The 12375-nt window shown below is 41.1% G+C and overlaps 1 protein-coding gene across 2 annotated transcripts in view; it reads left to right on the top strand.

Annotated features, from left to right (window-relative positions):
* The first annotated feature begins 3370 nt into the window (after positions 1-3370).
* ACSS3 (acyl-CoA synthetase short chain family member 3) overlaps positions 3371-12375 on the top strand; it is a 156551-nt gene continuing 147546 nt past the window's right edge. Inside the window, exon 1 of one of the 2 annotated variants that reach the window (XM_080810786.1) lies at positions 3371-3797. In XM_080810786.1, coding sequence (XP_080666912.1) covers positions 3484-3797 — 314 coding nt within the window. In that variant the 5' untranslated portion in view covers positions 3371-3483. Of the gene's footprint in view, positions 3798-11098; positions 11217-12375 lie in introns of those variants that run through there. The other variant, XM_080810787.1, reaches the window with a different exon arrangement.

Genomic DNA, 12375 nt, shown 5'->3' with positions numbered 1-12375 from the left:
TACCCTAAGAATATAAAAATATTAGTTTGAAAGGATATATGCACCCCTATGATTATTGCAGCATTATTTATAATATTTTAACTTATAATATTATATTATTTATAACAGTCAAACTATGAAAGCAGCCCAAGTATCCATCAAAAGATAAATGGATAGAGAAGACGTGTTTATATATACACAATGGAATATTGCTCAGCCATAAAAAGGGAATGAAACCTTTCCATTTGCAACAACATGTAGAGAGAGAGAGTATAATCTTGAAGGAAGCAAGTCAGTTAGAGAAAGACAAATACCATGTGATCTCACTCATATATGGAATTTAAGAAACAAAACAAATGAGCAAAGAGAAAGAGAGAGAAAGACAAATCAAGAAATAGACTCTCAATGATAGAGAACAAACTGAAGGGAGATGGATGAGTAGATGGGGAAAATGGGGGATGGGGATTAAAGGGTACACCTGTTAGGATGAAAAATAAAATAAAATAAATGAGAAAAAGAAAAAATATATACAATTTATTGGTATACAAGAAAATAAGTATTTTGTATTAAAAGCCAGAATTTTAGAGATGCAAACATTGAAAAGATTGCAATTACCCTGTCCCCAATTTAATTAAAGGTCCAGTTTTATTTTCTGAAGCAGTATAGAAAGTACATGCATATTTAAATTAAAATAATTTCTTTCAAAATTTTCTAGTTGTAAACTTTTAGGTATGTTAATGAAGATGGAGGTTTTTGAGGTTGTCCTTCAGGCTTGGTGGGTTGTTCCTACGCTTTGTTGCTGTCCTAAATTAGCTTGGTTTGCTACTGCCCTGATGCTAATCAATGTATACATATTTAAACCTCACAACAATCATGTAAGGTAAGGATTAGGAGCCTCAGAATACAGATAGTGATATTACAGTGTAGGAGAGTTAATAAATTTTCTAAATTTCTACCTAATAAGTGGCAGTACTAGGATGCAAACTGAGACTCAGTGCCTAAAGATCTTAAGCTCCGTGGCCAGTCAACAGGCTTTGAGTGTCTTAATTTAAAGGCCAATGGTGCACCCTCAAACTCTGGCCTGGATTTGCCATTATTTTGCACTTCTGTACTGAGCTCCCAGAAAAATTTCTAGTCTCATTGGTGACTCTTGTCCTACCTGTCCACTCTACTCCTTGCTTTTGCTTCAACTATGTCTTCACTCATTTCTGATTTGGAAGTTACATTAACAATCTATTTTGTGCAATTACTTAAAATAAGACGGCATACAGCCAGGTCCAGAGATAATGGTTTCACCCAAGCCATGCAGGGGTCTAACTTTGTCTCACACAATCTTTTAATTAATGCGTTTGTTTTTAAGCCCTTAACCTTCATTCTAAACCTTCAGAGGAAACCAGGGCCTCAAAATCCTGACACAGTCCAGGTTTCTGAAGAGGAAATCCCTTTTTTCCACCAAATGAAATTAAATTCAGCACCCTTTCTCCCCACCCCCCAAGTAACCCTGTAAGTCATAAAACCATGAATCCATCTTCATTCCATTCTGTCGTTTGGTTTCTTTTCTCCTATTCTCGTTGTCCTCGAGGCTTTTCCCCACCACTATCACTGTCACTCTTCGATTCTCTTTCAGCGGGGCCCTAGGAATGGATGTGGGTATTCAATTTGTCATATTTTATTGGAAGTCTAAAATCCATCTTCCTTCTTCCTTCCCTCTCGCCCTTCCTCCCTTCTGTCCTTCCTCCTGTCTTACTCTGATCAGTATCATTGGCACACAGGTCCTTAAAGGTGCAGGGGTTCCCAAGCTCAGAGTATCAATGAGGTCTGAATCGTGTTTTGCTTGGTAGCTGTGTGACCTCCAGCAAGTTAGCCTATGTTGCTGCTCCGTTCGTAAACATGGGGATTATAGTTCCCACTTCCTAGTACTTCTTTGAGAATCACAGGAACTAACATAATTTGAAAGGGGAGCACCACCAACATACAGAGTAGGTACCCCTGACTGTCTGCTTCCTTCCTTCAAATCTCCCCCCAGCAACCACATCTTTTACACAAATGCCTGGAGTGGGCATCACTGTAATACAATAGGGGATAATTTGGAGTCAGGGGATCTTAAACACCAGGAAGCAACATTAAGCAACTGGGCAGAGAAAAGGAGAGGGCTAGGAGTTTAAAGGGCTTTATCTCTGAGTTCAAGTAGTAGTGAATGTCTCTTGCTACTTTGATCTGACGCCTTCAGAAGAAATAAAGGAGGCTGCAGGTGGCAGGAAGAAGTCTAGTGCCTTGTTTCCTAGTTGACGGGGAATAACTGAGGTGGTTATTTAAATTTTCTTTGTTTTCCGTTAGATTTATCTCTGTCTTGTTTAACCTTATCTCCACATTATCCTTTTCCTGCAGAGTAGTCTGATTACAGCTTCTCAAGTTTGCAATCCTTCCTAGGGTCCGGGGCATTCCACTCTTTCTCACCTCAGACGTGGGAATACACATCTTTGCATTTAAAACCGCAAATGTTAAGGCAAACAGGATTGCATCTGAATTTCACCTGGGTGTAAAAAGCGGTGAAGAAGCTTTTGGAAATGGTAGACCCAGATAGTAATTTATACTGTCTTTCTCTTTTAATTTTCCCCAGCTTCCTCTTCCTCTGTTGTTTGATTCACTTTATCTTTACTTAGCTCCTCCTTTTGGCTCCCTGCCCCCCATAAAGAAAAGGCCCACAGAAACTCCAAAGAGGCAAACTGGAAGGGAAGAAATGCAACAAGTCCCTTGGGGCAAACCAGGCAGCAGGTGAATCCGGATCCTAAGGGTGTTGCCTTCCCCAGTGGCGGGTCAATCACGCCCTCGAACTACTACCCACTTCAGCGCAACCTTTCTCCACTCCTCCTACCCTCTCAGCTGCCGGGAAATCCTGGAGCAGCCCTTGCCCTGGAGCCGCCGGTGTTTTTAATAACCCGGGACTTAGCTGAGTTTTAAAAACAAAGGAAACGTGCGCTTCTGGGGCCTTGCCGCGGAGCCCAGGGGTATTGGTTTCCGCCGCAGGGTACGCCTCCACCAGCCGGCTCCGCACAGAAGTCGGCCGAGCGGCGCACAACTTGTTTGTTTGAAAACTTGTTTGTTGAAAACGAGATGGGTGCGTCGGCCTCCCCCGGGGGCCGCTGGCGTGTGGGAGAAGGGAGGAGGTTCTGCAGCTCCGGGGCGCTTTCCGTGCGGGAGCTGCGGCGCTGGGGACGCACGCAGGAGCTGGGTTTCTCGCGTGGTGGCCGCGGCCCCTGCCTCCCACCCCCCAGCCCCCACTCCAGCCTGTTGCTTCCCCCGACGCTCCAGGTCGGCTTTTCCCGGCAGCTCTAGTGTTGCTGCCAAACTCCAGCGCCCCGCGCTGGGCTCCGGAGCTGCCCCCGCCTCCGGCACGCTCCCCGCCGGCTTCGGGAAGTCGGGAGCGTCCCAGCTGTCGTCTGCCGAGTGCACTCCGGGACCTCGGGCAGCGCGGCCCGCGGCGGGGGGGCCCGGCCGGCGGCGATGAAGCCGTCTTGGTTGCAGTGTCGCAAAGTCACCGGCGCCGGGGGACTCGGGGGGTCCCTGCCCGGGTCCTCGGCGGCGCGGGGGGCCGCCCCGCCCCGCAGGGCGTACGTGGCCCCCGGCCCTCGGGGCGCTCTCGGGGGCCGGGGCTGCAGAGCGCTGTCGACGGCCGGCGGTGGCGGCGAGTACAAGACCCACTTCGCGGCCTCGGTGGCCGACCCCGAGAGGTTCTGGGGCAAAGCGGCCGAGCAGATCAGCTGGTACAAGCCCTGGACCAAAACGCTGGAGAACAGATACCCGCCTTCCACGAGTTGGTGAGTGACTCCTTCGCCAAGCCAGATCTCTCACGACTTTTGGGCGACCGGGCCCGACGTCCCTTTCGCGGGGAACCTGGCACTGTGTTAGGAGAGAAATTCAAGACTGGAGATGTGCTCAGATCTTTCGATTTGTGTTTAATTTAAATTTTATAGTCAGCTCTTTTGCCGTCTCTTGAGGGGTTGGGTTACTTGTTAGGAGCCCAGTTTCCTATAGCCCAGAGATTTACCGGCATGGCAGGGCTCTGCTTGGCACTGACGATGTTACACGACTAAAACAAGGGTCTGGCCCCCGGGACAGCACTGTCCAGTATGGGAGACAGCCACGGAGGCAAAACAGTGGGATAAACCAGGGAAGTATTACCAAGTATCTACACACTGCAGGGAGAAAGAGAAATGAGGAAAGACTTCAGTAAAATCTAGGGTTTGGAAGGATGGGTGTGTATCTTCTCCAGGTGGACAAGGATCTAATTATTAAAGACCAGGGGTTGGAAAACAGCCTGAAATTTGACTGTTACTGTGGTTGCAAATTATTGTGTTGGGAGGGGGGCTCGTGAGCCAGTTTAGATTAGATCCATATCCCTATTGTCTATATGAAGCCACAATATGAGGTACTCCAGAATTATGCACATACAGGCCAGGTGGTGCTAGAAATCATGGTAGGAATAATTTTTTTTTCTTTGTCTAGAGTTGCAACTATAAGCAGCTATAAACATTATTTTTACATCACAACCAAACAGATACATTGTAGAATAAATGCCAGACTTGTCAGAATAGTAAGGGTGAGGCACACAGTCTGTGAAAACTTGGAATTGTGGCTGCTTGTTCAGCCAAGTGCCTAGTAGGAATGTGGTTGCTCTCATCTGCTGGCTATTAGAGAGAGATGTTTCCCGTAAAAGTTTGAGAAACACTGCAGTGGGGTTTCCCAAATTTCCAAATTCCCAGCAATAGGATTGGGGAAATGACAGGTTTGGATTTGACAAATGTCTCTTTGTTGAAATGGAGAAAGGCAAGCCAACCAGACCCTGTTCTGTATTGTCATCATGCCCCCCTTCATTGTTTGGAACAGTTTACATAGTTTTCCCTTTAGAATCTGAGCACCTTTTCTCTTCCGGTTTAATTTTTTCAGTAGTGTTTGACTAACCCTCTTTGACATGCCTGACAGTGATCGAAGCACCATGTGTATTTATATGTCTATATCTATATGTGTATATATATACATAAATGTGTGTGTGTATATATATGTAGACATAATATAGTACACATAGACATATAAATACACATACATACATATATGTGTGTTTATGTCATATATGTATGTGTATATATGCATATATGTGAGTCATGACGACTCACAACCACTAAGAGCATGGTCTCTGGAGCCAGAACACTGGGTCTGAGTTCTGGGTCTCCCAGTTACTGGCTGTGTGTTCACAGCTGAGTTACTTAATCTCTCTGCTTCAGTGTTCTCATATATAAATGTGGAAATATTATGAGGATTAAATGGGTAAAGAATTAAGACCACGTCTTGGATGAAATAGACGTTATAAATTTTGGAAGAAGAGTAGCTAGCTATCTTTGCACTCTTACACCATAGTTATTTCAGGAGGAGAAAACTCTCCTTGTGTTTCTTAGATCAAAACAAAAATCATGGTCTTTCCTAAGAGTGTATTCTCAAAGTTGTGTGTCTATATATCTGTCATAAAGTATGGTACTGAAAATGATTTATGTGACCCCCCCCCCCCCCCTTAAAACCATGTGAAGAGAAGTTAATTAAGAAGTCATGGGGAAAAAAGAAAGAAGTCATGGGGATATTCCAAGTAAAAACCAATGAAGGCCATATATAAGGCAGTGGTAGTGACAGTGGAAGGGAAAGGAGAAGTTTCTAGAGGGCTGGTTGGGGTTGACAGGGGCCCGAGTGAGTGCAGAGGATGTGGAAGTCAAAGCCTCATCAAATAGGTATTTTAGACCTCGAGATTTTTTTTAAAAAAAGATTTTATTTATTCATTTATTTGCAAGAAGTAGAAACAGCACAAGTGGTGGGGAAGAGCAGGGGGAGAGGGAGAAGCAGATTCCCCTGCTGAGCGGGGAGCCCTTGTGCTGCTGGATCCTAGGACCCTGAGATGATGACTTGAGCCAAAAGCAGCCACTTAACCGACTGAGCCATCTATGCGTTCTTAACCTGGAGATTTTCTTTCTAACTTTTTTCTTCTTAATCTCTAATTGCTTGCCTAAATTTTCTAAAATTGTCTGCATTGAATGTTTTTAATGACATTTTTACCAAAGGGTCTTCGTGTTTTCAAAAATTCAATGCATTTTAAATAACTGACATTCAATAATACTATATCTGAACTCTTAATCTTTGTACTCTTGGAATCACGTGGCCATACCTGTTTTATAGCAACCCAAAAGATCAAGGTGCATAAAGATAAGTCTTTGTGTCCATATTTATTTTAGCAGTGTGATTGGATTTTATTAAGAATTTTGGTTGGCAGAGAAGAGTTAGGCAGGGAAATGAAGGTAGGAGTCCATATATCTAATCTTAAAACTTCAATAAGCACTTTCAGTTTCAAATAGAATCCATTACTGTGTTGGACACACATTTGCAGATATTCCTCATGGGTTAACAGTTATCTATAAAGCTAAATTCAAGGGCAGGATGAATGTCTCTCTCTCTTTTTGTCTTTATATCCCTAGGATCTAGGACAGAGCTGACATGTGAGTTTTTAAAAATGTTAGTGAAGTAACAGAGTACGTAGATGCAATGATTTTTGCTTCTGTATAACTTTGGGAGGTGGTAAGGGGATATAAGCATAATTTGATGTGAAAGAGACTTGCTTATTTTCTGCGTCACTGGGAGCCGGGTAATGGAGATGTGGACAGCCAAATCTTTCAGTAAACCAAGGAGAGTTTGCTACAGCTTTCTTCTCCTAGACAGAGCTGCCTTACCTGGAATCAAGATCTCTGGTGCCCTTTGACTTCTCTGTCTTCCTTATAATCTTGTCTGTTTTTCTTGAAAGTAAACTCCACTCAGCATCTGTAGACCTATCAAAAGCTCCAACACATAAATAGTAATGCATGCGAGCTTTCACAGTGGCATAAACTAACTATCCCATAGCAGTTTACATATGCAGGAGTGTGAACATGGAATAGAAATCCTTAAGGGTGATAAACTGAAGGGACTCTCCATCAAAGTGAATAGCTCTGTAACATACATTTCAGGTACCGTAATCTCTGAGATCTCTGAAAGATAAATCGCAGTTACATGTAGGTGCTCTAGGAAGTTGGGAAGAACCACCTTTTGTTACAGTTTGGTGATTAATTCACATTCTTGATGTCTGGCTTTTGGGGGTACTAAAGCCTCTATTTTAGGAACTTCAGTGGAAAACTGCAGTCAAAGGTGAAGCAATTAGAATTCAGAGTAGTTTCTCTAATCCTGGAACAAGGAAATGGGTGTTTGGGTTATTTTCTCCTCCTGCATTAGATATCCTGCTGCCTAGCTTGAAATTGAAATCCAGCTGCCACTCTCTGAAGTAAAGATTAGGCAGTCCACTTTTGTGTTATACTTTGTGGTTGACTCTTCTGTCTAGGTCATCACTTTATTCTTTTCTGAAAGCATTGCAAGCCATTTTTGCTTATTTTTATTTAAACAACATTCCATGATAAGACTCTCATATACTATTTGATTTAGAATTTAATATATAATAACAGTGACTATAAGCTAAAAAGGAAAAACTCCCAACTAAATGCGGATTACTAGAAAATGATTTCAGCTTGGTTAACATTTCTATAATGGAAAGTGTGTAGGTTTTTCAACATGCAAGATCTCAGTTCCTTACTAGCTATGAGATAAAGGTTGTTTAATTCCTCTAAGTCTTCAAATGCTTCATAAGAGTTAAAGACATCAATCATTCACTTATTGTGTGGATACTACAGAGAAAATGATAGAAGAGATAGTGAAGGAACCTACCACATAGCAGCAGAGGAGACATACATTAAAAAAATTATCACAAAGTTGTTTATTTAGAATTGCAATAGGTACTATGAAATACAATGGTTAGTGGTGGATGTAACATAGTCTTCTCTAGAAGGATTGTAGAAGGAGTCTTGAGGAAATGATGTTTATGCGGAGATCCCAGTGAGTAGAGATAAGACATGAAACGTGGGGAGGAACATTCCAGGCAAAGAGCACAGCATATGCAAAGGCCATGAGGTATGAAGTAGCTCAATAGATTGTAGAAACTGAAAGAAAGCTAATGTGGCTGGGGCTTAGGGAATGACAGGGGAAATTATAAAGAAATGGAAGAAGAGAGCCATATGGTAAATGGTCTTGTGAGTCATGTCATGGAATTTTAGATTTTTTTCCTGGTACATAACATGCCATATAATGGATGACCAGAACATGAATTTCCTACTTTTCTTTCTGTACTTGAAAAAGATGGGTGTGAGTTCAACCCCAGTTGTGCCACTGACCTTGGACAAGCTTCAATATCCTTATTTGTAAAATGAGAATGATGACAGCATCAGAATTTTTTTTAGGATTGAATGAGGGTTTCAGGATAGTATCAGGATTTTTTTTAGGATTAATTTTTAGGATTATATGGGAGTAGGCAGGGACTTGTAAAATGCTTGGAGCTGTGCCTGACACACAATACTGGATATTAATGTCTTTGGAATATGATCTGGGACATTCTCAAAGATATGGAAACATTCGAACTGGATCTTAAGATAGGACTTTAGAAGAAAAATATTTTTGTGTGGGAAGCAAACATGACAAAGGCATAGAGGTTAGAAAGAATTAAGTTTGCTTATGTATGGGAAGTTGGCTGGTAGAAGATATTTTGAGTTACTGGTACAGTAGTCCCCCTTACCCATGGGGGATACAGTCAAAGACCCCAGAGGATGCATGAAACCATGGATGGTATCGAACCCTCATATACTGTTTTTTTCTATATATACATACTTATCATAAAATTTAATTTATAAACTAGGTACAGTACGAGATTAACAGCAACTCATTAAATAGAACAAATATGATAATATACTATAAAAAACTATGTAAATGTGGTCTCTTTCTCTCAAAATGTCTTATTGTACTGTACTCATCTTTCTTCTTCTTGTGATAAAATGCCTACGTGATAAGATCAAGTGAAATGAAGGACATAGACCCTGTAAAAATTTGTTGGGCCTGAGTTTGACCCCAGGTAACTGAAAACAGCAGAGTGAAACCACAGTTAAGGGGGGGCACTACTGCTCTCAAATTCAGAAGGTAGTTTCAGGATGGTTTCAGAAATCTTGGAATAGGAAGCAAAAGGATTTGTCTTCCCTTCTTGGGCTACAAGTCACAATCTGACTCTAAGCCTACAGGTGGGTTTTGTTTGAGCCAGATGCTAAGTTTTTGTTTATTTAAGTAGTTCTCAGTATTTAAACATTGGAAGATTTCACCTAAAATCCACATTTCTGGTATCAATTCAATTTTTGGTCTTCTTTTGACAAAAAAGTGGAACATCCACTAGCAACGGGCAGCACTTGCCCAGAACCGAGTAACTCCTATCCCCAGGCTAAATGCGACATTGTGACTGCCTGAAAGTGGGGTTCAGGGAAGGAAGGAAGTTATGGTAATGGCAGGAATGTGAGTCAGATCTCCAAGTTGGGGAATTGATTGTGAAATGAAAGTTAATTGGCTGAAACCTGGAGGGGGCTTGATGTATGAGTATAGACCTGACTCTAAGTTGAAAAGATGTAGAGTTAAAGCCTGATGAATGTTGAGTGGAGATGGGGGGTGGAGGGAGAGAGAGGAAGAGAAACATACAAAAAACTAAACTTTGGAGACAAGTAAGAAAAAAAATACCTTGTTAAGAGTGGATGAGACTTTGTTAGAGAAGTAGGAGAAGGTAGAGCAGGATGTATCAGTGTCCTGGAGTATGAAGAAGGGAACAGATAAAAGAAGGAACATCAGTAGAGGTTAAGGGCTCTAGAGGTGTTTTAAGGCAAGGGAGGTGTGAAAGAGCAATTTTGATTCAGAAATCCTCAGGGACTTTTCATAATGTGATGTGAATGGAGGGACAGAGCTGAGAGCAAGAGCAGTGAATTACAGAGTGAGCTGATGGTGGGTGAAACATTCCAGGGAGGAATTAGAGACAGGAAGGGGAGACAGAATGGCAGCATGTAGATGCACCTGAGCTATGAAATATGTTCCTCCCTCTCTTTACTTTTCCTTCCTCCCCTTTTAGGAGAAACCCGTGTTTAAAGGCAGAAGTGAAGAAATCTGTGACATAGGAATGTAGGGAATTTTGCTTATTTTGAAACCCATTCCTCATCAACAAGTCTCCCTGTTTTTGCAGCTTTGTGTGGTTTCTTCTCTTTCTTTTGTTTAGATACCAGAAGTTCCTGGAGGAAACTCCATGGAAAAGTCTAAACGATGAAATAAAGAGCTACTTAGCCAGCCTGTATGTTTTTGTTAGATAGTGTCACAGTTCTATTTCTCTAGATAGTTACACATTTCATTGTGAGTTTACAGGGAAGATAAGGAGGGAATTGAAAAGGGATGAAATAATAGTTGTTGATTTACTAAATTATTCTTGGGTTGTTAGGTATTGTATAAATAAGTGGTTCAGAGGAGGAAAAAGTTATTTATCTCGTATTTCCAACTTTTCTGTGAGTTTGACTTTGTTTCCAAGGAAAACAAATACGGACAATATAATGTGAATTTTATGTAACTGCAAAGTAATTTAATTTCCCTAATGAATTTTGGTGCTTTGGCAATCCGTCAGTCAACCACATTAAACTATTTGGGAAATTTAGTCTTTTTTTTTTTTTTTTAAACTTATTGAGATTCTTTGAATTTTCCTTCATATTTATCAGAGTTTTTTGAAATGATGTTTAATTCTGGTTTGAAGGTGAGAGGTTTACCTAAAGATGAAAAATTTGTCCCCTTTTGACAAACTCTAAATGAAATGAATTTATTCATAATATCGTGCACAGTACAGGCATATTTAAAATTTAAATTGTCATTTTCCTATAAATACAAAAAAATATTTTAAGAAGGTACATGGTCGGCATGTAAAATGGCCTGTTAGAAATACAGTCCCGCAGAAAAACCTCTATCGAGAAAGACCAATTTTAAAAGATGGGCCTTATTTTATATTCTGAAGGTCAGCAGCTTGATGCCATGCCATATCTAATTTTCTCAGTCTGTCATGCTGCTGAACCTCCAGGACAGAACAGAGTGAACTACAGGAATGCTGCAATTACATAAGCAAGGATGGATTGCCTGACAAATGGCACAATCAATGAACAATGGAAATTCAATCAGCTGTGACCCGATCAACTGCCAGGTGCATGGGAAAATCCAAACTCTGAGCAAGCACCTCCTGGAAGGTGGCTTTCTTCTCCTTTGTTTGCGCCATATACGATTAGGTGAGGAAACAAATCCAGTGGTTGAAGGTATTGTATCTGCTGCTACTCCTTGTTTTCTTTCTTTTCTCTCTCTCTCTCTCTCTCTCTCTCGTTTTTTTTTTTTTAAGAATTCTACTTTCATAAGCAACAAGCAACAACTCATTGCTTTCCACGGTGGTGTGACATGTGCAAGAGAAGTATGTAATCTAATAATATAATAACCTCTTTAAATTACAATTTTAGAAGCACATCTGAATGTGCAATTCAATTCCTTTATCTAAACCATGGAGATAGAGAAGTTCCTATAAAAGAGATTAATTTTATTTGCTTTTGTTGGAATTATATTTTGTTGGAATTATGGCCAAATGAGGTAAAAAGATAGTGCATAGAAAGGAGGAGTAATATTCTTTTTTTTTTTAACATCTTAATTTAATTTTATTTTTTTCAGTGCTCCGGAATTCATTGTTTATGTACCACACCCAGTGTTCCATGCAATACGTGCCCTCCATAATACCCACCACCAGGCTCTCCCAATCCCCCACCCCCCTCCTCTCCAAAACCCTCAGTTTGTTTCTCAGAGTCCACAGTCTCTCAGGGTTTGTCTCCCCCTCTGGTTTCCCCCAACTCACTTTTCCTTTCCTTCTCCTAATGTCCTCCATGTTATTCCTTATGCTCCATAAGTAAGTGAAACCATATGATAATTGACTTTCTCTGTTTGACTTATTTCCCCAGCATAATCTAGGAGGAGTACTATTATGATATCCAGGAAAGTTGAAGTTTAAGAATTTTGAATTTCGGGGCACCTGAGTGGCTCAGTCGTTTAAGCATCTGCCTTGGGCTCAGGTCATGATCCCAGAGTCCTGGGATTGAGCCCTCACAGGCTCCCTGCTTAGCAGGAGTCGGCTTCTCCCTCTCCCTCTGCTCCCCGCTCCCCATGCTCACTAGCTTGCTCTCTCTTGCTCCCTCATTCTCACTTTCTCAAATAAACAAATAAATAAAATCTTTTTAAAAAAAAAAGAATTTTGAGTTTGAAGTAATCCAGTTGAAAGTCTTAGAATAGCTAAAAATAAATAAATAAATAAATAAGCTCTTTCAAATTCTAGGTTAGAGAGGGTAGAACCTAATTTGTGACTTTCAGTAAATAGTAAATTTTACTGATTTAAAATATAAATATTTCTAA

Source organism: Martes martes, assembly GCF_963455335.1.
Source record: "Martes martes genome assembly, chromosome: 8".
NCBI lineage: Eukaryota > Metazoa > Chordata > Mammalia > Carnivora > Mustelidae > Martes > Martes martes.
This window is presented reverse-complemented; position numbering and strand designations above follow the sequence as displayed.